At 46.9% G+C, this 25,573-nt stretch overlaps 2 protein-coding genes across 2 annotated transcripts in view; both read left to right on the plus strand.

Annotated features, from left to right (window-relative positions):
• Positions 1 to 15,028, plus strand: part of OXSR1 (oxidative stress responsive kinase 1) — an 87,922-nt gene extending 72,894 nt beyond the window's left edge. The window contains exons 11-18 of the mRNA XM_048062313.2: positions 204 to 326; positions 4,558 to 4,593; positions 6,156 to 6,311; positions 8,855 to 8,928; positions 9,882 to 9,934; positions 10,535 to 10,603; positions 11,532 to 11,596; positions 12,361 to 15,028. Of these exons, the coding sequence (XP_047918270.1) occupies positions 204 to 326; positions 4,558 to 4,593; positions 6,156 to 6,311; positions 8,855 to 8,928; positions 9,882 to 9,934; positions 10,535 to 10,603; positions 11,532 to 11,596; positions 12,361 to 12,435 (651 nt within the window). The 3' untranslated portion in view covers positions 12,436 to 15,028. The remainder of the gene's footprint in view (positions 1 to 203; positions 327 to 4,557; positions 4,594 to 6,155; positions 6,312 to 8,854; positions 8,929 to 9,881; positions 9,935 to 10,534; positions 10,604 to 11,531; positions 11,597 to 12,360) is intronic.
• Positions 15,029 to 17,137: 2,109 nt separating this feature from the next.
• On the plus strand, positions 17,138 to 23,890 carry LOC106036790 (solute carrier family 22 member 13-like). The gene is made up of 10 exons (XM_066991413.1): positions 17,138 to 17,689; positions 18,649 to 18,752; positions 19,126 to 19,280; positions 19,984 to 20,152; positions 20,445 to 20,565; positions 21,046 to 21,140; positions 21,458 to 21,672; positions 22,153 to 22,261; positions 22,748 to 22,958; positions 23,527 to 23,890. The coding sequence occupies exons 1-10, from the start codon at positions 17,318 to 17,320 to the stop codon at positions 23,620 to 23,622; spliced, it is 1,647 nt and encodes a 548-aa protein (XP_066847514.1). The 5' UTR covers positions 17,138 to 17,317; the 3' UTR covers positions 23,623 to 23,890.
• The last annotated feature ends 1,683 nt before the right edge of the window (positions 23,891 to 25,573 follow it).

Here is a 25,573-nt window from a genome sequence, read left to right on the forward strand (position 1 = left end):
ATTAGTTTTTATGCTTGTTTTTAAATTTTTTTATGAGAGTTATAGTAGTATAGCATTTTCTAGATAGAGCTAGATATTTTAATAAAATAATTAAATGCCCTGGCCGAAGATGCTCTTGTGCATTTCTACTTTAAAAAAATAATAATAAAAATTGTAGAAGCTGTCCTCTTGACATGTCTTTTCTCTGTCTTTGTGCTGAGCAGGTAAGGAGAGTTCCAGGTTCCAGTGGACGTCTTCATAAGACTGAAGATGGTGGCTGGGAGTGGAGTGATGACGAGCTAGACGAAGAAAGTGAGGAAGGCAGAGCAGCAATTTCACAGCTCAGGGTGGGTCCTCAGACTCTGATATCTCTGATTTGTTTTCTATCTATAGTATGTCTAAATATCCCTGGGAAGCATGCAGCCTTGTTTGAAGTATGGTTCACAGTAAGCTGTTGTTATCCCGCCCCTTGAGCTTGCAGCCAAACCAGAGGAAGCAGGCTGAAGGTTAAAGAAAGTCTATTGATCTCTTTTCTGTACTCGTTCTGGGGCGCAGCTGCTCTAATTCAGGGATGTTGAGTGTAATTGGGAACATGAAGTCAGACGACTTTCTCCCATCTCAGCATACTAATGCACTTGAGCTGGGATATTCTCTTTAGGGGTACTGACTGCTCGAGATGCTGTCATCTGGAAGTGTCAGGAGAGGTTTTGTCCTGCTGCCCTCTCCAGGATGGAACTGAAATCGGTATGGCCTGTGCTTATGGCTGATAGCTGAACCACAGAGGGCCTAGCTCTGTACTACCGGTTACACTGAAATTAGCCCCAAGTAGAAAATCCTGTGGCATCCCTGAAGTTGCAAGGAGTGATTGGTCTAGCACTTGAAAATCCTCCCAAAAAACGCTTCACCCAACACACCCACCCCACAGCCTAACCCCTAGGAGCACAGAAGAGTAATGCACAGTGCCCGACTACTTAAAGATTACAATTCATTTCCAGATTGCCTTCCTCCCAGTGGGTGGCGGTGCAGATTTTGACTATAATGGCTTGCTTGTATTCACGGTTCCATTGCCAATGCGGTGGGTAGCATGAAGTGGGCTGAGCATTTTAATTGTTCTGGAGATGAATTAGTGACACAGGGAAAAATATTTAAAGGAAGCTTTTCAATATCAAAGGGGAAAAAATATTTTCGGTTTGAAGCATTTATTACTTTGTAACTTTCACTTTTCTCATTCCTTCTACTGCTTATCTGTGTAGACACTTAAACATTAAAAGCAAGATTTTGTCTTTAGCATCTTTGGAAATGCTTGGGGGTCTAAAGGTATTATTATTAATAAATGTATTATTAATTTAAATGTTTAAATGTATTATTCATGCAATAATTCCACATAGTAATTTGTGGCAATAGCTATTGTGACTATAAAAGAGCTTATTATATCAAGCTTCATATATAGTCAAGGAGGATCTCTTGGTGTCAGGTGGGTACTACTGAAAGTCACAAAATTATTTAGGTTGGAAAAGACCTCTAAGATCGTCTGGTCCAACCTTTAACCTAGCACTGCCAAGTCTGCCATTAAGCCATGTCCCTAAGCTCTACATCTCCACATGTCTGAAGACCTCCAGGGATGGTGACTCAACCACTTCCCCGGGCAACCTGTTCCAATACTTCACGACCATTTCAGTGAAGAATTTTTTTCTAATATCCATCCTAAACCTCCTCTGGCGCAACTTACGGTCATTTTCTCTTGTTCTTTTTCCTTTATAAACTCAAATCTTCTAAATCACTCTTGTAGGGTACAATGGTCAATTTTTAGGATGGAATACTGTAAAAGACCCTACCTCTATTTCAGGGATTACTTAGAATTTGTTCTATCTTGTATCTAAGCTCAGAATCCTATGAATTACCACTGCTTACTGCGTTTTGAACAGTACTTAATTGTTTCATTCCTTTTACACAGAAAACAACACAGGTTTACAAGCTCCTTTTCAAGTGAGTTTATTTTCTGGGAGCTTTGGCATAGTTCCTTGTACTTGTGTCTGTTCTTATCTCTTCAATTTAGGCCATGCTTGGCCTTAAGTTTTAGGCCTCCCATTCAAGAAACCTTTGGTCTTTTAACAAAGGATGGTTGTTGGAGCAGCAGGTCTCAATTCAGCTACTCTAAATGTAGAAAAATATTGCCATTTTGGGGACACGCTGTGTAGATACAACGCACATCTTCAGGAGACCAATTACAGTATGGAGGTCAGGAAGGCGTCTTGGACCACGCCGTCTGCTTAGGCGCCTGAGTCCTACCGTGGATGTCTTTCCACTGCACACCTTTTGAGTTATTTTCTTCAGCCTGAAGGTGAAAGAACAGGAATGCCTGTGCACCTCTTGCATTTGATCCCTTTTCAGGCAGTCTTAAGACTTGGATCTAAACTGCCAATGTTTGCTCTGAATACAGGGATGTTACTGAGGACTAATGTCAATGCTGCGTTTTGACCATATTTCAAACACCGTATAAATTCCACCTGCCAGTAATTCCACTGCAATTTTAACTAAATTGTTGAGCAGAATGACTTACATTCACTAAGTGTCACCTTTTATTCCAGCTACACCTGCGTTTTACTGCTTTCACCCTTAAAGGATAGCTTGCCCATGGACTTTATTTGCTAAAGCACTTCATTCTTATCCTGTATAAAAGCTTATACATAAAGTGTTTGTATTTTTTTGCTTGTGTCCACTTTACAGAAAAAAATAGGGTGAAATTAATATGTACAAATGTGTGCTTTGCAAGTCTGTTGCTAGGAGTGCACCTGAAAGCAGACAAATACTCGTAAACGGAACCAGAAATTTCTGCCTAATTGATTGAATATGCGAACTTGCTGGCTCAACTTTACATTTTATATCTGAATCCTTGCTGAACTTCCTTGCTCTTTGCATTTAAAACCTTGAATTCAAACTAAAACAATTGCAGTATGTGGGTTTTTAAATCGTTCACCTTCCTTTACTCAATAAATCTGCGTAACAGCATGTGGTGTGGTCAGATTTCACTGGTTGCTCCCGTCTTGGGTTACACAGGCAAAAGTAAATTAATATATTTAAGCACATCCCCAAAGTCATCCTACTTGGGCCTTAAATTAATGACTTCTGATGTTTATCTTATTTCCATTCTGCCTGTTCATGTTTTTCCTTAGTTTACCTCTGTCTGCCATTTATCTGGGTTGGTTGGTAGCTGTGGGGCAGGGCCAGTGTCTCCAAACTTGTCTGTGCAGTGTCTAGCACACTGTGATCTTTCAGACAAGCTCCTTTTAGTTATTCCTCGAGGCATCCGGCTACTCTAGATGTGAACTTTCTGCCTGAAAGAACAACATTGAAGCTGTGGCCTGCAGACGTGGAGCGTAGCTGTTTATCTCGGAGAGCAATGCCACGTTTTTTGTCTTTTCCTGGTCACTGTCAAGTGAAAGTTTAACATATCGAGATGGGTTTCAGCCTTTACCCTTCCAGGTTGGATTTCAGCTTTTACCTTTCCAGCTGTGTGACTTTTTTTTCCTGACACTGTCTGCACTTAGTCACTGGGAAGGAACTGTTCCTTCTCCTCCTGGCCAGAGGACTTTTTGCAAGTGGCTGTTCTGTGAATAAAACATTTTATTTTCTCTCGTGAGATGCCTCTGGGTCATCCATTACAAATCATCCTGACCTGCACTGGTTAAGTTAGTGGCACTGGTTAGTGCATGAACTGCCTCTAGTCAGTGGCACAATGAAACTTTTGCTCTTCTTTCAGGCTTGTACTGTCCTGACCACAACCTGTCTTTTAGACCTCTAGGCAGAGAAAGAAGATTTAATTCGTTAATCCCAGCATGGACCAAGCCATCCTACCTATCTTGTCTTCAGGCAGTAATTGACCCGCTGGGAGTCAGAGCTGCAGGATATCTTAATTACAGAGATTCCCTGGAATCCTTGGCAATTCCTTTCTGTTCACGTGAAATAACTGATGCTTGTTGTCTTTGCTTGCTGATAAGCAAGGCCTGGCCACGTTGCTATGACTGCACTTTCCTCTCCATTCCTCTGGTAGTTGCACTGCTGAACTCGTGCATGGCCGTCAGTTTTCTGCTCTCTCTCATGGAGAGCACAGCATGGTGCAGAGTCCAAGGGCAAGAAGAAGCAGGCAAGAGATTTCTTTCTCTAAAGCAGCACATGTAAGGCTGAGGCAGATCTGTTGCTTATATTTCTCTGCAAGACTTGGGTACCTTAAAATGGATTTTGCCATCTCAGTGCGCGAGCAGTTTGATCCAATCTGAATGATCTTCAAGGGTGCTCGGTTTTGCTGTTGGTTAATTATTACAGCAGCTAAAGTATTGTATACGCTGTTTGTCAACTGCAATACTGCAGTATGATTGCAGGTTTTGAGGTATTATGATATGATTAGGTTGGCAACAGACTGTGGTTGCATTTTATTATGAAACTTAGTATGTCTACATAATTTGAAAACAATGTAGGTTTCATTTGTTCAGTGTGGCTCTGAAAGGTCCTTTAAGTCAGTAAATTGAATTTCTGTCAAGGCAATGATAACTTTTTCTTGTTTTTTTTTTTTTTTTTCAGTCTCCCAGAGTGAAAGAACCTGTACAGAATTCAGAGGTAAGTTTTAAATGCAAACGTCTTCCTGAATTGATGACTTCTTGTTACTTCTGTTACAAGGAGTGTGTTTTTATTAGCCTTCGAAAACAATATTGTGTAAACTAGAAGCTAGTATCTGGCTGAGCTGTGCTTGAAAACCTCCACAGAAATTAATCACTGGCTATTTAATGCTAAGAGGTCATTCTAAGATAAATTTTATGCATATTTTTTCAGCTTTACTTGCTGTGGCAAAAGTTTGTAATATGACGAATTGATTGCAAGAAGCTAAACAGAGCAACAGTGTTCTGATTTCTTTAAAAATCTTTAAAGGTCTGTTGAGCATGATCTAATTCACTGGTTTGGAACCTATGTTCAAAACTGTGAAATAAATCTCTAATAGAATTAGATCATAAACAAAACTTCAGTTGCATTTTATAATCTGCATTCAGCTCTGTCCTGTGTTTCTTACATTATGAATATTAGTATATCTTATCTTTCAGTGATAGAGACTGTTTATCTTCTAGAGAATGTGTCATGTCTTTCCTTTCCCTACCTGTCTAGGAATATATAAAGAGTTTGGTCTCCGAGAAATTAGTTTTGGGTTAGGCTGCCCTGTTCTACTTTCACCTCTTTCCAAGGATTGATTATAAGAAATACTACAGTTCTGGGAGTGTAATTTTAAGCAAAGGCTAAATTGAAAGAAAAAGCTGAAAGCTGGAATCTGTTTGGGTTGAATTTCTCCACTGTGATACATCCCTTGATATATATTGTAGTTTGAAGGTCTAATGCCCAGGCTTCTAGACATGCAAGGTGAGTTACATTTCCTTTAACTGAGTGGAGTAAGTTGGAGCGCACACTGAAGAAGAGACCAAGCTTACAGTTCTTTGCCTATCATGCCAAAATCAAATTCTCTGATCTGAATAAGTCAAGAGGTTAAAAAAAAAAAGTTACTCATTTAGCTCCTTCCACCCCAATTATATTACGCACCTTTTTTTTTTGGAAGAACTTGCACTGTAGCTGAATGCACTTTTCTGTTGAATACCCCAGTGCTCCGACTCTGACATTCGTTTTATGAACAGATAAATTATTGATAGATATTGAAATGCTTTGCTAGGCTGTGTTCTCTGAATAGAAGTACAAACCGAAGCAGAGTTGCTGTGCTCTGACTGTATGGCTACTACAAAATATAAGTAGGCCTCAGATTTTGAGAAGGGGAAAATTGCTGGATAGGGCTGTTCTCTTCCAAGGTAGGAGGTGTTCTGCTTGCATCCAGCCTTGCAAGCATCAATATTTAATTTTGGTCCAAGATCCGCAGTCATGCTGCAATCTTGTTTATTTATCCTTTTTTACTGGTGAATAAAACTGAAAATGGCAGGGCAGAAGGGTCCCTGGACGTGAGGAAACATTAAACCTCTTGAACACCAACTTGGGATCAGTGCTAGTGTCCTTGGGGCCTGGGAACGCCTTTGGCATTAAACTTCTCTAAGTGCTTTACGTGGCAAACAATTGCTTTGTGGGATGCAAGTGCTTGTGTCCAAACTTTGAGGTTTTTTTAACTCATTCAAACACCTTTTTGCTTGCAGCTATTCCCATCAGCGGAGCCGCAAGGTCCTTCACTCAGTGCTCCAGCACAGGCACCTACTCAACTACCTCAGGCTGCAGGACAAGTACCTGCACAACCTCAAGCTGCTGTACCTCCACCTAGCCAGGCTCCTCCAGCAGCCCCAGCAGCAGCCCAGGTGAGGTCTGACAGCCTTCATGCCAGCTTTCAGCTTTGCACTTCACCGTTCTGTTCAAGACATGCTAAAATGAGCTAAACCTTTAGAAATTGCTTGTCTGGGGTTGCGTTAGTGCTGCTGCTTGCACAGAAGAGACGGCTGGCCTGCTGGTTTGCAAAAAAAAGACAGCCTTTAAAAAAGAGACTGGGCTCAGCAGTGTTTTGTTCTTATTCTGTGGGTGAGCAGTGATTTATGTTTTTCTGCTCTTCAGGGAGTGTAATGTTTGGCTTGAGGCAGGGTTAAAGGTAAGAAGGGAGAGTCGTTGCAGTGACAGCTGCTTGTTCCTGGTGTTTAAAGAGGCGCAGTGTGTTTAAGGTGCAGCACAAACAGGTTCTGATGGTGTGTGTCTCAGCATCGCTGCAGTCTATGGGATAAGAATGGAGACAAGCATGAGAAGAAGAAACCAGAACATCCAGGTTCTCCTGGCTTCAAAAGAGAGACAGGAAGCCTTAAACTGTCCTTGGATCAGTCAAAAATAGCAGAGAAACTCCGTTTTTGGGAAGCTCTGAATCTTGTGGTACTTTCAAACATCCATTTCAAGCAGAATGGATCCTTGAGGGGAAGAACAGGGGATGTAAAAGCTCGACAAGCCCCTGTTTAATTTTTAGCTACATCACTTTAAAGTGTAGGGTATAGGTCAGAAAGGCAGACGTGCCAAAGTTGGGAAAGAGCACTGAATTGTGTTTAAAAAGAGAAAAATGGCCAAACCAAATCATTGCTGGGATACTTGGAACATGTCTTGTGGCTTGCTGGAGTAAAGCACCGCCGAGTTTGCCAGGCTTCTGAGTGATGGCACCTCTTTATAAAAGACACTAATGTTCATATTTGTTGGTGGGCAGAGGCTGTCCCTGCTGAAGAGGTCCAAGATAGCATCACCCGTTGGCAGACCCAGAGGGAAGAAACTTGGCAGCGCTGGTTAGAAAAATAACTGAAATGACTCCTTCCTAGAAACATTTCGTTATTTTTATTATAAAGTAAGCGAAAAGATACGTATATCACTTCACTGCAGTCAGCTCATGTTCCTGTTTACAAAGCCATTAGAGCTGATGCTTTAGTCATTAAACAAAACCAGGAGGGTTGGGGGCTGTCACATTCTTGGCTACGTTAGAAGTAGCATTAACGCTTAAATCAAATCCTTTCAAATCTCTTGAAAAGGGGCCAGTGTTTAATCCTTGAATTTTATGCAGCAGTTGAAACTCCAGCAGCAGTGAAGGCCGGGACTTGTCAGCTCAGTAAATTGATGTAGCGGCGTTGGCCGCAACGCAAGTGTTTTGATTTGCACTAGCAGAGCATCCTGCTCCCTGCCACTCGTCCCCAATAGCTTATTTGTTGGTAGCTTGGCCTGAGGTGAACTTCATACCCCTGTGTCAGTGCGTCCTTCCCTATCCTATAGCTCTGCGTGTCACTCCGTTCTTCTTTATGGCTCTTTGTGTCAACACGCACCTCTTTATAGCTTTCTTTCGGTTCCTGTAACTCCTTGGCTACCTTTCTGCAGACCGATGGGCTCTTTGTGGGCTCTTGTTTGTTTTCACTGACCTGGTAAAACTTCTTCAGGCTTCAACAGGACCAAGAGTGTGGTCAGTAGCACTGAGCTGCATTCGTGGCGCAAGAACACCAACAGATGGAGTAAAACACTACTCTCATACAAAGGCTGATCACCTTCTCTCATGAAAAAGCAAACAGTCTAGATGAAAAAAGAACTTGGTCAAGATTTCTAGGCTTAAATTATCAGCCAGGCATTGTCTGTCTTGTTACTGCAGATTTAAAACCCCTGGCCGTGCACGTGCAGCACAGATGATTTGCACAGTGGAAGAGTAATTGACTTTTTTCTGTGTTTTTTTTTTTTCTTTTTGTGGAGTTTGATTAATAATTAGTACTTTACTGGAAGTATCACTAGTGTTATAAAGATGGATCCTTCCCACTGGAAGTCTGCTGCTGAGCGCTATAAAATGCTTTGACTGCGTGCACCAATAATTAGTCAGAGGTAGTTTAGAAGTGAGAATAGGCAGCTCTGAATTCGCTGCTAGATGCTCCTGAAGTCTTCAATTTCACTAAAAAATAATTGAAGAATATGCTAATCTACCAATTATTTTTCCCTAGGTGCTCTTCACAACTGTATCAGTTTTTTAAATCAGATATTTTGGGGCAGGGATTAAAGCACGTGAGGTCTTGAAGCTGTCGTGGGTGCCCCAAAACCTTAGTTTCTGAGGCAAAGCAAGCAGTCTCTTTACAGTTAGCGCCTTTTCTGAAGTTTCCTGCTGATTTGACATTTCTGATAGCTCAGTAGCTTTTCTTCTTTTAAAGACAATTGCAGAGAACCTCCTGAATTACTGTTTAAGCATGAAGTTTTTCCATTTAATATTCATTATTTTTCAAGTAGTGTCGTGGCTCCAACGGTGGGTTAAACTTTAATTTGTATTTATAGTTGATCGAGGTTATCTCTAGGTTTAATACTAGAGAAAGGAGGTCTTTGTCTGTTTTAAAATAACGTAATCCTATTGCAGGCCCCACCTGCCCCTGCTGCAGCTCCGGTACAGGAAGATACAAAAGTCCCCATCAGCCTCGTACTAAGGTTAAGGTAAGGGCACAAAACTGACCTGTTCTGGTAAGGTGAGTCTTTGTGGAGAGGGCCATGGGAGGAATTGTGTAGTGCATCTTGTCATCTGCCCTTTCAGTTAAAAGGGTGGTGGCCATGTATTGTTTGTCAGCCTGGATTTCATCCACCCTCGTGAAACTGGGGCTGAGAAAAGCAGTTTTCATCTTAGCTGCTTCTTCAGCCTGGCAAGAACTGTAGATTGAAAGAAGTTTTGATATTGGTATAAATCTCCCAAACTCTGATAGGCTGGGAAGGAAGGAATTAGCCGGGTTCCTTAAAGGGAGTCAGGAATTCGGGGGTCCTTGTGTTGTGGATCATCTGGGCATTGAGGCACAGCTTTAGACATCAGCCAGTTCTGAGACTGAAGAGTTTTTTATTCAGTTCAAGCCATGGATTCTGGTTTATGTCCCTAGGAAAAGGAGAAAAAGGGTTGTAAGCGCACTCCACCATCATCATACAAGTTGGCCTTTCTTTTTTAAGGAACCTGGCTCACACCTCCTTAGGCATCTTGGTTTTTGATAGGTACTGGGACTTCTGAACATCATCTCCCAGCCCTTCTTGGACAATTGCATGATGTGTGTGCATCTGCAGAATGAGCAGATGCTCGCTTCCTCTGAAGGATGTGCTCTGAGGATAAAGCTGCCGGTAGCTACGAGTTGCTGCCAGTGGAACATGGCCTTATACCACGTTGTGGCCCTCATGTCTCCTGAAATTCAGCCCACTCGGGCTCTGGGAAGTTGACAGGCAGCCAGCGCTGAGGGCCTGGCTTCCAGCTGCACAGCCAAGTGAGCAGTTTTTGCTCTTCAAGGGGAAAAAGTGCAGGGGTGAACCCAGCTCTCTTCACAGACTGGTTCTTCGGTGATAGCACATTCTTCTGGGCACCGCTCGGTGCAATGAAATGTTCTCTTCTATATAAAATGTTCTTCTTCCCACAGGAATTCGAAAAAAGAACTCAATGATATCCGATTTGAATTTACCCCAGGGAGAGGTGAGCTGGCGTGAAAGTCCTGCATGTGAGGGTGGGTTTGGGGAAGGGGATCTTTTGTGTTTGGAGTTGTTCAGTTGTATCTGTAGAAGTGTCTCTCCATGGTGCTTTCCTAAGAGGGTATTCCAAGGCTTGCCTTATGTCTAGGCTGTTAGCAAGTGCTTGGAGCACTGCTGCTAGAGAGCACTCCTGTAAAACTCTCATGGACACGACCCAGGCATAGGCATTCAGTGAATTTTACAGAGTTGAATTTAGTTTCAGAGTTTCAGTGAATTTACTGAGTTTTACAGCATGGCTCAGAGCTGCCTCACTGCAGTGCTGTGGGCAGCAGGCTAGTTGACACCCACAAGTGTGTGCAGTTTATTCCCTTGCCCTTCTGTGGCTTTTGCTCCCCTCTTGAAAACAGCTAGCTAGAAGAATTGACTGAGGAACATCTCAGCACAAATATTGCAGTTTGCTGGGCTTGTGCCCTCCATGTGCAAGGTCGTGAATAACAGTTTTGCTGTTTGGTTTGTACAAGTTCCTTTTAGGTTTGCATGACACCTCCATCAGTTGGACAACTTCTTTTGCCTGGTAACTGGCTCTTGTGTTTCTCCCCAACAGATACTGCTGATGGTGTGTCTCAAGAACTAATTTCAGCAGGGCTTGTTGATGGCAGAGATCTGGTAATAGGTAAGTACGAATTGTTTCTTCTGCTCTAGCCATTCCAGTCACTTCTGCATCTTTAAAGTGACCTGATGAGTGGGTACGAGGAAAGTTCTCTGTGGCCTCCGTCCTCTTCTCCAACAGCTCCACAAAACTGCTGTTAATTTTAATTCTAGTGGCAGTTCTGTGCTAGTGCATTTAGGCAACCGTCAGGCCGCAGGCAGATGATCTAGTTGGAAAGATGATGAAGCAAATGTTCCTTGTAATGCAAAATGAAGGCTAATCAGCGCATTAGCTAAATCAATCTCATCTGACACAGGCACTGCCAAATCGCTGCACGAGCCTGTGCTGCTGAGAGGCTCTGTACAAGAGAGGTCTGGGACTGGAATCAGCCAGGCTTTTTAAATTTATTTTATTTTAAGGCAGGCTGCGGAAGGAAGTGTGAAGCGCACACGCACGTGGTGCAGTTGGCCTAAGGCAACAGCACACATTGCTGCACTTCAAGGGCATGTGAATAGCTACCTCCAGCAACAGATTCCTAAACAAAAGTGTCCCTTTATGCAGCAGGGGAAACTTTGAACCATTAACAGCACCTGTGTACTTCAACTACAGCAAGCAAGACTTCCTTAAACACAGCCTGCAGCATCTGGGAAGGCTGAAAGTGCAGAAGGAACTGGGTATTCAGGTGCAGTCAGGTAGTTCATTATTCCTAATCCCATCACTTTGAGGAAAAACCTGTCTTTGAAAAAGAAGCATTGTAACAAGTGGCAGCATTTTCACAGTTCAAAGCTTTAGATTTAAGCAGACTGAGTCTAATGGAAGCCTAAACTTTCTGTATCTTTTTAAACAATTCTACGTTGGAGTAGTATGAAGAGGCCTTGTGACTTTGGGATGTTTTTTCTCTAGCCTGTCCTAATATTTGCCCATTTTTCTTGTTGTCTGTGTGTGATTTCAGTTGCAGCTAATTTGCAGAAAATTGTGGAAGAGCCCCAAGCAAACAGATCCGTCACTTTCAAACTGGTATTTATTCCTGTTCCCTAACTGAACAAGCTGTCACTCGCAAAGATAAAGCATTGCATAGGGGCGCCTGCGGTCGTCTCCTGTAGGCATCTGATGTATGCAATCCAAATCTAATGCTAACACAGACGTTCCCCTGTCCTGGCTAGAAAAGGTATCAAAATATTACAGGAAGGTTTTTTGGGGTATTTTGGGCTTGGAGGGTACACTGGCCCAGAACTGGCAGAAATACTTCAGGGCAGGTAAGTGGGCTAAGAAGTGCCACTGACTCCTTTCTTGGAGGAGGGTGGAGGAGAAGGGTCTTTGAGGAAGAAATTTGGGGTGAGGGACAGCTAAGAGAAGATAGGCTGGAAGAGGAGAGGTAAAAGCAGATGAAATCTTCGGAGATGGTGAAAGGCACAGGTAATTATAGTGGCACAGCGAGGGTGTAACCAGATTACTGGTAGTGAAAGCAGTGAATTATGTTACTTTTGACCTTTTCCGTGAATAAGTTGTTTTTGCTTCTTTCTCCCTGGTTGGTGCACATAGCCCTAGTCAGAGCAGGCATTGGCAAAGCTTCAGTCCCAGCCCTTCCTAGCTCCAAAAAAAAGGGGAAAAAAACAATTTAACTTAGGGTAGGGCCAGCTACTGAATGCAATGCTAAGCTGTCTGTAACTGCGCCCTCCCCAGACTGTATCTGATGTACCTCGTTGTGATAGGAAGCACGGTGTGTGTCGGAGGGCAGAGCATGTCTGGTGCTATTTGCATCTCTGTTCCTTGTGTTCCAGGCGTCTGGTGTCGAAGGCTCAGATATTCCCGATGATGGCAAACTTATAGGATTTGCACAGCTCAGCATCAGCTAAACAATGGTCCCAGGAGATGTTTCCCAACAGAGAACCCACATGTGCATATTCGTAATGCTTCTGTTAGCCTAAAAAAAACCACTACTGCCAAAGAATTGAACTACAGCCCCCTTCCTAGAAGCTTTAACATTTTCCTTAATAGGATCACAAACCTTCCTGAAATTACCGATGGCGTTTACACCTTTTGTAAACAAGTCTCATGTTTTTGTATGTCATCTCAAACATGCAGATCCAACATGTCATTGCCTGCATGTTCGTTTTATTATTGCCTTACTTTAAAGAAAAATACTACTGAGTACGAAGCGGGGGTTCCACTGCTCTGATGATCTCGCCTAAATGTTTGCTTACATGTGGTTTCATTTTTATTTTCACTTGCTATTTTTGCACAAGTTTTAATACTGAATGGATTTTTTTTGTTCTTAACCTTCTCCTTCCATCCGAAACACCAATGTACATGTTGTTTGGGTCACCTGGAGTGCTGAGAAATCTGCTTCTCTTCAGCTGTATTTTTAAAACTGCTGGTTTGAATGCTTGCACCTAAGAAAGCAAGCCAAGTCTTAACCCACAGGAGGGAGAGCCATCTTCCCTTGTGTTTGTGTTTTTGACAAGTTCCTTGACTTCGAGGTGTTAGAAGTCAGCTTCCCTTTGTAAACTGCCTTAATTTTTTGTTGTTGTTGGGTGTTGTTTTTTTTTTTTTTTTTTTTTTTTTTTACCATTTGGGTTCTTTCCACATGAGTGCCAGGCGTGGCATGAGGGCTGAACCTGCTGATTTACGTTAAGCAGTCCTTCCGCAAAACATGTCCTTCATCCTGCATCCTTAGACGTAGTCGGTCCGTAAAGCAGAACAATGAGGCGCTGCTGTCTGGACACTGGTCTTGCAGCTGATCAACAAACCAACTTTACTCGTTGTCAGAGGGAGAGGAGATCTGTGTCACTCTGCGTTTGGAAAAGATGCACTTCGAACTGTTCTCGAGACCCGGTCTGTTATGCCTGGCTGTGCGAGTCCTCCCCGACGTGTTTCCCAGTCCTTTGCAAACTGGTACCCGTGGAACCATCCCTGTCGTGTTTTACAGCAATAAGGAATTGCCAGTAGAGTGGTATTACTGGGCAAGCGAGCACCGGACTGTGTCCCTCCTGCACTAATCGCTTGGGTCGTCAGCCTTCGCGGCGGCCCGAGCCTCGCCGTTTGATCAGGATGTCACTGAAACCCTGTCACACACGTATTTAGGTTGTATTTCTATGTGGTGTTGAATTTGAATTTCTACATGAATAATATAAATTATACTTTGCGTTTGATAAGAGACACTTGTAATGCAATATGTGAATAATAAATGGTGTTGATTTTTTTTTCCTACTGTTTCACAGTTGGCCTTTGTAACTGCTATTGGCTCTGGAGTGTTTTCTACACAGAAATTAGAAGCCTGTAATTTAACTCACAGATGGAAACGTGTTTGGTTTCCATCAGCCACAAACAATGCAGAAACAGAGTGTTAAAGCAGAATGACTGGGTTCAGTCAGGACTTATTTTTATTTCCAAGTCTTCTGATGAACAATCTTTATTTAAATATATTTTTCCTCTATGAGCAGCTGCGGAAGCTCCCTGCCTTGTGCATGCTCTTTTTATACTGCCCTAGTTCCTTTTAGCCTGTAGGAGGCTGTTGGCTCCGTCCCCATGGAGCTGCCGGCTCTCTGCAGCCCCGTGGCTGGTGAGTGTGAAGGGGAAGGAGAGGAGGAGGAGAGTCTGGGAGTGAGAGCACCCTGGGGTGCTGAGCAGAAGCCCCGACCAGACAAGGAGGTGGGTGCCAGGAGTTGACGGGGGCTGGGTTTGGCTGCTCGTGTGCGTGCACGCGCGTGTGCCAGCTCTGGCACTTCCTCCTGTTATTCGACACAAAGCACTCCCGACGGCTTCCCCCAGCAAGCTTCTTAGCTTGGGGAAAAGCAGGCTGGCACCTTGATTTTTCATGTCGCCCCACGGCTGATGAGGATGTAGTCTTGGTACAGTATTATTTTTCCTTCTGCCTGCACGCCCTGGGGGCCTCCTGGTTCATTTGCGTACTGGTGCTGAGAGAGGTAGGACTCGAACCGCTCACACGGAACAACGCAGCCTCTATTTATTAAGTTATTCCCCACTTTCCCAAAGCCAGGACTTCGAGTGTGAGTTCACACTAACCCAGGGCTCGTTAGTTTTTCACGGGAGAAAATAAGCAAGAAACTGATGTCATTTGCTCTGTAGCTCTCCAGGCGTTTTGGGTAGCAATCCAAATTTTTTACTTGGGCTATTACAGTGCTAGACAACTGTCTTTTCTGATGTTGTTCCAGTAAGTGCCAATGCTGTTCATAATTGTTTTCCAGTGTCATTAAGGATTTGTTTTTTTGTGCGAATTTCTGATCCGAACCTGAAAGCAGGTGGTAATTTTAAGTTCCTACTTTTAAGGACAATGCTCTGTTAATGACAACGGATCCTCTTCACAACTTTGGTGTATTGTAGATTATAATGAGAGATGTAAAATATTCAGGCTTTTTTTCCTTTTTTGGACTTTGTATTTTACTGCATGTCTCTAATTTTTAATCAATAAAGAACAAATTGTCCATTGCCGTGTGTTCGGCGTGTGCTTTACGTGTCGTCGAGTTGGCTGGCGTGTCTTGGGGAGGGGGCTGGGGGTTTGTCCGAGTGGCATCCGCACCACCTGAGACATTTATTTGGGCGATGGGAGGCTTGGTGACCCCCGGGAGGACTCGATGGTGGCGGTCTATGAGAGTCTGCGCGGGGTTGGGGTCAGGGTGGCATTTAGGGCTGGATGCTGGGGGCTTCTCAGTAGCTGGAAGGTTTGCTCCGAGCTCTGCACACCCTGTGCAGCTGGGGATGAGCTTCTGCTGGCCAGGAACAGTATTGGAGTGGGATGATTTATATCCCAAGAGGTGTCTGGAGAACAAACTGCTCTCCCTCCTCTCCACCTCCAAACACTTGTTCTTTCCAACTTCTCCAGGGCAGACCTGATCCAAAGGTGCCTCCGAGGTCTTCCCTCTACATCTGAAGTGCAACCAGGACCTCAACAAAACGCACTGAAGGTGAGAGACCCCAGATACATCCACATCTCTCATTGTCTTGACGGTTCTTAGGCTGTTCCTCTCTAGGCACCGGTATCCCCTGCTGCAACACACTCCCATGCCAGCGGTCATGCTTTGGGCTGCGAGGGAAGGACGTGTCAGAAGGGAAAGGTCTCTAAGTTTCCGGTCTTCTGTTAACTTTTCTTGCTAGGGCTCTCCGGCTTAGTTTGCCATTTTCTGCATCTATTTATCTTAAGGCGTTCCTCCTTAATGACCGATCCAGAGAACTTTACCTTGGGTGAACACAACTTCCAAGTTTAAGATGTGCGATGGGAAGGGATGATCTTGGTCACTGAATCTCAAGCCCTTCATCCGAGTCAACTTCTTAGCAGTCTTTCGAGCCTAACCTCACTCAAGAATCCCCAGAGAATGATACCCCAGTGCTCTCCCCTCCCTGCCTCTGTAAGAAATCCATTTATGGATGCTCCTAAAGCTTTTTGAAGCTGCCCTACACCAGGGCCTCACCGCCCTCCTGTGGGTCACTGGTCCACGCCAGTTGGCCGTGCTGCCCGTTCCTTTGGGCTTCCCTGCTCTCCTTACCACCTCCCCATCGCCTTCTCGCAATCTCCTCGCAGCCGATGAATTTGCACCTGGAAAGCAACCTGCCCTGGAGGGTGTGCACCTCCTGAAATTTCCGACTCACTCAATGGGAACGCAGCGTGGGTACAACTTCCAACCCGGAGCGCTGCACTTTCTTCAAGTTTACCTACTCCTTGTGGCTGCCTACAGCTGCCGGGCTTATCTTGGGTTTAAGTCTCGGTTCCAGCCCTGGGAATCTGTCTTTGCAGATGCTGCTGCCTATGCCAGGCATCGGGGAAATTTTGAAAGCAGTTGTGTTTTTTTTGAGACATTTCAGAAATGGCTGGTGCCGTTCTCCGTGCTTCCATGCCTCAGTGTCTTTCCACCAGTTTTGCCAGCTTTTTATGGTTCCAAACCTGGTCACACCACGAGTTCATTCTCTCCCGTCCCTCCTGTTGATCCTACAGATTTCTCTCTCGTTCTGTGATGAGGCGAGGTCAGGCTTTTCTCGGGGTTTCTGCCTGAGCACAGTTGCTTTCCCTTTGTCCTAAAAGTGGCATCATCTCTTCCTTCTGGTCGTGTTTTGTGCCAGTCCGGGTCCAGGCAGCCCATGACTGGTGTCTGACCGACCTTCCTGGGCTTTCCCGTTTCAGCTGTGGTGGAGAAGAGTGGATGAGGCCGCTTAGGGCCCGGAACTCCTTTTACCACAGAGGCAGAAGACAGAGAGGGGAGATGGTACGGGGAAGCCGCGGAAGATGAAGGAAACGGAGTCTCCCGTCGGCTGGGATGGCAGCCAGCTGGCCGCCCTTCCTCCTCTCTGGCTCTGCCCAGCCGTTAGCATCACTCCATTTCTTGGACTTTTCCCAGCTCCGCATCACGCTGGGCTGTCTTGGCCTCCGTGAACCTTGCTCACTCGAGTAGAGCAAGCGCCTGCAATTGATTCGGACAATTCGGTCTTCCCCCGTGTCATTGCCACATGGCCCTGGCAGAGGCACGATCCAGATCTCCTGAAGCAGGGGTTGGTTCTGCACGCTTTATCCAGTACCAGACACCGTATGTGGGTGGCCCAGAAATGATTAATGTGTTACACAGTGTACTTAGGACATGTAAAACATCAGGCGTTAAGTCTCTCCTGAAGAGACTGCATATTTGTAGTGCCTGCCTACGTCTGCAGAGCTTATCTTGGGATTAAACATTAATTCCAGCCCGCAGGAAAGTCTGTCCCAGCACTGTCCTCTTCCCGACTCAGCTGACAATGTCGGGCATCGGGGAAATTCTGAAGGCAGTTGGTGATTTTGGGACATTTCAGAAACGGCTGGTGCTCTTCTCCGTGCTCCCATGCCTCAGCCTGGCCTTCCACCAGTTTTGCCAGCTTTTTATGGTTCCAAACCTGCCTCATTACTGCAACACCAGCTGGATCCGTGCCGTCGGCCCCAACCTGACCGAGGAGGAGCAGCTGAACCTCACCGTGCCCCGCGACGCGGACGGGGCGTACGAGCAGTGCTCCATGTACTCGCCCGTGGACTGGGACCTCGGCTCCATCGTGGCGTACGGCCTGAACGCCACGGAGAAGTGCAGCAGTGGCTGGGTGTACCCCTCAGCACAGCAGCCGTCCCTGCTCACCGAGGTCTGTAAATGCCTTTTGACGCCGTGGGGACGTGGAGGGGAAGGGATGGACGGGAGCCTCCTGTCCTGCACTTTGTGGAAGGCCAAGGCAGAGGCGGTGTGGGGCTGAGTCCAGCACATGCTCTGCCCACCGGACAGCCCCTTGCCAGCACCCAAGTAACTCACTGTACCTGGCCTGGGGGGACCTTTTTGGTCTCCCTGCCACAGTTTCCCCTATTCTGCTGCCTGGTTCTCCTCACAGCACCTTCCCTCTGAAAGACATTTACTTTCCAAGAGCTTTAATTTGTCCTTGAGTTTTCTGGGACCTCCAGAGCCCTTCAGGGCTTAGACAAGATGTGGTCCTTATGGGCCATGCAGATGAGCAAAGGCCCTGCCTCCTGGCATCTCCAACATCTTCCTCTCTGCACCTTTCTTCTTCTCTCTCCCCACATTCCTCCCTCTTTCCTCTCTCAGTCTTTCCTCCCTCCCAGCTCCATCTGTCTCTTGGGCACCTTCCTGTGGGCTAAAACCAGATGAGAGAGCCCAGCCTGTGGCATTTCCAAAGGTTCCTTGGCTCCCCTGGAGCCCTGTGTCCTGCCTCCAGCCTGTCCCACCCTGCCCAGCCTTTGCAGCCAGGGCAGCCAGGTGCTGGGACCCCTCTCCGAGGCCCCACTTCACCCAACACTTCCCAGCCAGGAGGCTCCCTTGGGCTGCCTGGCCTTGACGCACTCCTGCAGGTCCCGGTGCTTGGGGCATCGCTGAGTGCCCAGGGGTCTGTCCCACCTCCAACTTGTGCAGCTCATGCACACGATAGAGACCCGCATCCTTGGGAGAGGGATCTCTGCTTCCAGGGGCTAAGGCGAGAGCCCGGGCACCCACCTCCTGTCCCCACCCAGGGCCAGCCGTGCTGCCCGTCCTGAGAAAGCAGCTGCCCAGCTGGGACCTGGCAGGAACAAAAGCAGCTGTGTTTCCCTCCTCCAGTTCGACCTCGTGTGCGACAGGAAGGACCTGAATGACATCTCCCAGTCTGTCTACATGCTGGGACTGTTCCTGGGAGCCATGATCTTTGGGCCACTAAGCGACAGGTGAGGACACACAAGGAATTGCCCATGGTCTCCTATAAACCAGCAGTGTGTAGTGTCATGCACTGCTCCAGGACTGGCTGGCCACAACACTGTGTATTTGGTCACTGCTCCTCACTCACAGTGACTGTCCCAAAATTACAGTGACCCTGACCAAAGTCCTTAGGCCTTGTGTGAACATGGAGTGGAAAAGTAGAGGGCAAAGTGTCTGCATAGAGTGTTTCACATGTAAATTGCGAGTAGTCTGATCCTCATTGCCCTCAAGAAAGTCATCTATGAATGGTTCCACATCACTGTGTATCCCTCCAGGCTCTACCCCATCTCATCCCATGGGGTCTCTCCAGATACCAGCTGTGTCCTCCCTCTTCCTCCACAGGATCGGCCGCCGGCCAGTCCTTCTGATCTCCATCTTCCTCCAGGGCTTTTTTGGTGTAGGAATTGCCTTTGTGCCCCATTTCTACGTATACATGGCCTTCAGATGTGTCGTGGGGGCTTCAGTGTCAGGGATCAACATGACCTTACTGGCTTTAGGTGAGTAGGATGCCCTTACCCTGAGGCAGATGTATGCGGTCTCTCAAGATGCAGTAGAAATGGCCTAAAAAGAAATAAAAAGTCATCCAGGACATCTTGAAAAACGTCCTCCCAAATGAATGGCTCATGTTTTAACATGAGCAGGACAGTCAGCTTGACACGTCTCAGTGGCTTCTGCAGCCGGTTTGCTGAGGAGGCAATACAGAGGGGTGAGGACAGGTCTTGATTGTCACTGCCCTTTGGCATCTTGCCAAGCCTGAGTGAGAGCCACGGAGGGCATCTGGAAGATGGCAATGCTCAGATGAGGACAAGGGGACTGCCTCCCAGATGGGGTGGTCAACATGGGGAGAGAGCCCAAGGGTCTGGGATACCATTGATGGGCCCCAAACCCTGCCCCAGCAAGGGGATATCTGGATGCTGGGAGCAGAGAGGCGAGGTACATGAGCTTTATGTCCTCCTGCAGATGTCTGGGCTGGTGTACTTTACCCTAGTTATACTCATGGCTGACAGGACACCCTGGGGTTAAGGAACGGTGATGCAGCTCATGAAACACTGGTGACTTGCACGTGTGTTAGACATCATTGTTCTGACTGCTGCTGCCTTCTCCTCAGGTCCTGGAGGAGAGGCTCCAGGGGATACAAACTGCTTGAATAAGGGGAAATCATTCACGTCAATGACCCTCAATATTCATTCTTCTTTTCAGCTACGGAATGGGTTGGGGTCTCCTATCGACCACGTGCAGTGCTTATTACTCACTGCTGTTTTGCCATTGGACAAATGATTTTGGCTGGCTTGAGTTATGGGATTCGTAACTGGAGGTTGCTGGAAATTGCAGGATCTGCTCCTATATTTGCCCTTTTCTTCTTCATCTGGTAAGTGGCAGGTGGGCAGTACGCTCCTTGCAGGCATGACAGATGCCGGAGGGCTTTCTGCAGAGCTCAGCACATCTCCCTGGGCCACTGGGCCTTGGAGAGCAGCAGCTGCTTTGGTTCAGGTCCTCAGATGTGGCCTAAACGTAGCTCTGTGAAGCCTGACCTGAGGAGGTATTTAGACCCAACTGGCACACATCGTGCCCATTACTTGCAGGGCCTGGTTGCAGGGAGATGGGCTCTGAGGAAAGTCAGCAGGTCACAGCGGCATCTGCTGCTTTCATCTCCTTGGCAGGGTGCTACCAGAGTCGGCTCGATGGCTGGTGACAAAAGGCAAAATAGAAGAAGCTAAGAAGGTCCTTCAGAAAGCGGCATCCATCAACAAGCGCACCATCCCACCGGGACTCCTTGAGCAGGTACCAAAACCATGGGGGGAGCTGCTCGTCCTCAGAGACCTGCCTCTGAGCATGGCTTTGTAGCACTCCTTGGAGCTGGGCTCACCTGGTAAACATTTTTCCATGAACGCTGGGATCATTTAGGGATGGGCTTTTCTTTAGTGAGGGCTGTACAAGTGTGGAGGATGAGCATGAGGTCCCTGCTCTGTGGTTTCCATGTCTAAATGCCCAAAGGGGTGGAGTTATTTACGACCCCACTCATCCCAAGGACCCTGCACTGACAGTGTTCATCCCGAGGAACCTCCCAGTCTCCAATCTATTGCATGGGGCAGCCACACCACAGGCAGGGGAGCCGAGCCCCACTGGGCTGCCATCCCTCCCACAGCAGCTTTGGGTCACCAGCCTGTCCCGCTGAGCTTATCCTTAGTCTTTGGCTGGAAAAAGAGCTAGCCATGGGTTTTCTTTTTCTGCTCTGACTCTCTGGCTTTCTCCATTTTGAAGCTGAAGTGTGAGACACAGGCTAAGTCTGGAAGTTTTCTGGATCTCTTTCGGAAGAAGCACCTCCGGAAGGTGACTTTAATCATGTCGTGTGCCTGGTAAGACATTGCCTGGTTCCCTCTTTCCTAGCTTCTGGGTGAAGAAAAGAAGGGCTTGAAGGTTATTCATAATTGTAAATACACCTCATGTTTTGGAGATGATATTGATGGTTATTGCTCTTTCTGGTTGTTGTAGATGAAATGCAGTTTGTGGGAAAGACTTTAGCAGTCCCAGCTTTGGCAGTCCTGTGGTACTGGTTGGGTTTTATGTCCCCTTGGAAATCCAAGGATATGCTGAAAATGTTGTCAGTGGAGGTCAATATTGTATTTGCTCATGGCTAACAGATATGATTATTTCCATTCTGCTCTGTTTTCAGGTTCGTTAACAGCCTTGTCTACTATGGTCTGAGTCTGAATGTGACTAATTTTGGTCTGGACATCTACCTGACACAGCTTGCATTTGGAGCAGTGGAAATCCCAGCCCGTCTTGGTTGTATCTTCCTGCTGCAGTGGTTTGGGAGGAGGAAATCCCAGGCTGGCACCCTGCTGCTGAGTGGCCTGGTGTGTTTGATCATCGCTGGCATCCCTGAAGGTGAACAGCCTCTTCTTGTCTCGACTGATCAGCTTCTGGGTCAGTGAGCTGACAGCCCCAGCACTTCTCTTGCTGGTGAAGGCCCCATCTTCCCAATCCGTCTGGCTGCAGTCCCACATGGCTGTCAGGGATTGAGCTGAACGTAGTGCCTTGGACACAAGGGGCTTGGTCATGTACCCAAGGACCATTCTGATCAGCAAATCTTTGCCTGCCAACTGATAGGAGAGGGTAAAGCTGAGCAATGGGCTCAGCTGACAGAGCTGCCCTCTGGTTAGTTTGCTGGGGTAGTGAGATGGATGCAGTGTCCTGAGGGTGGCATCCAGGCCAGAGCTGCTCCCCAGTCCATGTTCAAGCATTGTTCAGTGGCAATGGCTCCCTTCAGGGGATGTAGTTCTCACCACAAGTCCCCAGTCATCATCCCTGAGCGGTGATATCAGGCCACCCATCTCACAGCTGCAGTCTCTTCTCTTCCTCCCTCAGACCAGCCCGTGGCGATCACTGTCCTGGCCACCATTGGCAAGTTTGCTGCCTCAGCCTCCTTCTCCTCCTCCTACGTCTACTCCGCAGAGCTCTTCCCCACCGTCATCAGGTGAGGTTTCGCCAGGCTTTATGGCTTCCCTCCCACAGGGCTAGCCTCCTCACGGGAACACAGGTTGCGGCACCCCACCACGGGTGGCAGTGGTGGCAATGGCGGGACAAGAGCCCAGATGGGCCCACAGACACACTCGGTCCCTGGGCAGGGGCAGGAAGAGGTGGTACAACATGGCCGCCATGGCTGCCCCTTACCCCGTGGCCTGTCCCCTCAGCGGGGCAGCGCTGACATGGCTGAGGAGGGCAGCACGGGTGTGTGCAGCTCTCCTGTGTGGTCACCCTAGCCCCATGGCAAGCCCTCACGAGGGGAGGACACGGGGTCATAGCACTCCACCATGGTGGTGGTAATGCCGGTGACAGGGCAGGGCAGAGGCACCGTGACATGGCTGCCGAGTCTGCCCCTTGCACTGCCCCTGTGGTGTCGCGCTGCTCCCCTGGGGGACGGAGCCTGGCCCGCACCTCCCAGCGCCCCTCGCTCCTGCAGGCAAAGCGGCGTGGGGCTGTGCTCGATGGCGGCGCGGGTGGCGGGGATCATCGCCCCGCTGATCCGCCTCCTGGAGCAGTACCACCGGGCCGTCCCCATGGCCATCTTCGGCAGTGCCCCCGTGCTGGGGGGGCTGCTCTGCTTCCTGCTGCCCGAGACCCGCGGCGCCGAGCTGGTGGATGACACGAGGGGTGGCCGCCCCGCAGCAGAGGTGAGACCCCGCACTGCCTCCTCTTGCTCATGGTGGACAGGGGGACCACAGAAGGGCCCATGGGCATTGCATGGGCTGGGCATGGTGGCGTCTTTGGGGGCTTACATTGATGGGAGGGCAGGGAGTTGGATGCCCCACTGCAGCGGGAGGGGAGGGAAAGGAGTGGTGGTGATCTGCCCCATAACACAGCCCAGAAGGGAATCTTGGTCCCATGGTGGTCACTGCTGCCCTCCTGTCCATGAAATGTTAAGAACTGCAGGAGTGAAGGGCACTTCCCCTGGCTCCCGCGGCCCTCCCCAGGGAAGGGCTGATGCCTCGTAGCCGCGCTCTCCGGCTTTCAGCAGCGCGTAGCTCCCAGCTCCCCGTTCCCCACAGGGCAGGGTGGAATGGCAGCCCGGTACTTTTGTTAGGAGAAGGGTGTCCATGGGTGCTCAGAGAGTGGGTGATGTGTGGGAAGCCAGGCTGTTGAAGGCTGCATGTCTTTTGGCTAACTTCTGAAGGCTGCCATCGGGTCATAATGCATTTTATTTTATTTTTTTTTAATTTTAACTCTTTTCTTTTTCATTAGGCCTGTGAAAATGCCAACAGCAGCTCTGAAAATGGACAAGTGAAAGTAAAAGATGGTGGCCAAGACAATGAGTACACAAAGACCACTTATTTCTAGCTGGGCCTGCAAGCAGCTCTAATTAGAGGCTGCCTGGTGCTGTGGCGGCATTGAGGACAAGCAGGGTCTCCATTTACAGTACACCACCTATCCTACTCAAGCAGTCACTGCCAACTCCTGACCTTATTTTTCTTTTTTTTTTGCCTTCCTGTATCTCCCTCTATAGTTTCTCCTCAGACACTGCATGCTGTCTCTCATGTTCTACAGTGCAGTCACTGGAGAAAATGCTTTTAATTTAAAGAAAAAAGAAAGAAATCTGAAGCCAGGATGGATGCAATATTTTCTCTTTCTTGTCCCATCTCCAAGAATGCGAGACTGTTAATTTTCTCCTGTTGAGACACCTGCCAGAGTATTGAATAGACTAGCAAAGGAGTACTGTGTTCAGTAAAGAAAAAGCCAGAGCAGATGTAACACTGAAAACAATCTCACACTTGCAGGAGTGATTTCTCTTGACTGTCTAGCATAGTTTTCTCACCCTCTCTTAAAACACTCCTTTTTTTTTTTTTTTTTTTTTTTTAAGATTTGAGATACTGAACTGAAAAAAAAAATTACACGATAGAATAAACAGCAAGCAGTGAATGAGGATGTCTAAGAGGAAGCAGAATATTTGCCTTGGTGCTGGTGCCTTTGAATGAAAGTGTGTAGTGATGTTTTGTGTCAGGCTGTGCTGGAGGGCCACATTAGCTTATCTGTTCTGGGAAACTGAGAGATCTTGTGGCACTTGGTCTCTTAGAAGAAAGTGTAAATCTTTCTGGGAAATATCAGATCTATTCTATTCTATTCTATTCTATTCTATTCTATTCTATTCTATTCTATTCTATTCTATTCTATTCTATTCTATTCATCTTCTATTATCTTCTATTCCTTCTTGCTATAGCAACCTGCAACCTGTTTTATAAATACTTTTGTCTTACATTATGAAAAAAAAAAAGTTCTTTTTCTGTGCTTCCACTCCTCTTACCTCCTGTCCCACAAGAATACTTTCTTTTACCACTAGCTTTATACAGACGGAGCCCAGAAGTTATATGCAATGGTGGTGTTACAGCTTGGACCGTGTACAGCTCGAAGGCTATTTTCTAGTAACGCTGGGAAGCTTTCAAATGAGACATTATTTCTCCTTCTTGTCATGCCTGCATGTTTTCCTTGGATTAAAGTATCCCATGGATATGCAGTTTGGTGAAGACCGCGTTCTGGATAAAATCAGTGACATGCAACAGTCCCACCAGGAGGGGCTGGCTGTGGTGCCATCTTCTTTCTGGCACTGCTCTCCAGGGGATTTGCTCAATTTTGGCTGTGGTGCTCCTGTTCAGTGGACCTGAGCATAGAGGTGCTCAGTCTTTTGAGTGAAAACACTCTTTTTCCTTTGCAAAGGCTGGTGTCTTCCTCTTTCAGGCTTTTATGGAAAATAAGGGGTTGAGGGTAAATGTTGAGGGAAGAGCTTGGAGTAGAACAGTTACTGAGTGAAACGTGGTTTCTCCTTGTAAGAACTCTTCCTTAAGTCTCTCTGTTTCTCTTCACTTCATAAATAATGGTGTCCAGACACATTTGATGTACTTCTTCTCCAACTCATTTATGCTTCCAGTAGGTTGCAGATCCATTTTGCCTCCTCTTCTCTAGACCACTGCACCTGGTTAATCTGAAGACTACGGGATGATACATTTTTGGCTGACGAGAACCTAAAGAGTTCGACTCGTGGTGATTTGCCCAGCTCAGCAGGAATGGGAGGATATCCAATGGTATCACTGTGCTTTAATGCCATTGCTAACTGGTCTATGTGTGGTCCTGCACAAGTAGAGCTGATAGTACAAAGTCAAGTTAAAATAGCATGTGTAAATGCAACACACTTTTGCATTCATATAATGGGATGTTACAGGCTCACATCATAATGAGGGTTTGGGCAAAGGGTAAAAGGTGTCTCAGGTGACCTGAATGGATAACGACAGGAAAGAGA

This window comes from Anser cygnoides, chromosome 2 (genome assembly GCF_040182565.1).
Source record: "Anser cygnoides isolate HZ-2024a breed goose chromosome 2, Taihu_goose_T2T_genome, whole genome shotgun sequence".
NCBI classification, from domain to species: Eukaryota; Metazoa; Chordata; class Aves; order Anseriformes; family Anatidae; genus Anser; species Anser cygnoides.

Excerpts from the sequence above, each read along its gene's own strand:
- LOC106036790 (XM_066991413.1), top strand. The coding sequence starts at position 17,318 with ATGTCGGGCATCGGGGAAATTCTGAAGGCAGTTGGTGATTTTGGGACA. Across the intron at positions 19,281-19,983 it reads CATGACCTTACTGGCTTTAG|CTACGGAATGGGTTGGGGTC; the intron begins GTGAGTAGGATG and ends TCTTCTTTTCAG. Across the intron at positions 21,141-21,457 it reads TTAATCATGTCGTGTGCCTG|GTTCGTTAACAGCCTTGTCT; the intron begins GTAAGACATTGC and ends CTCTGTTTTCAG.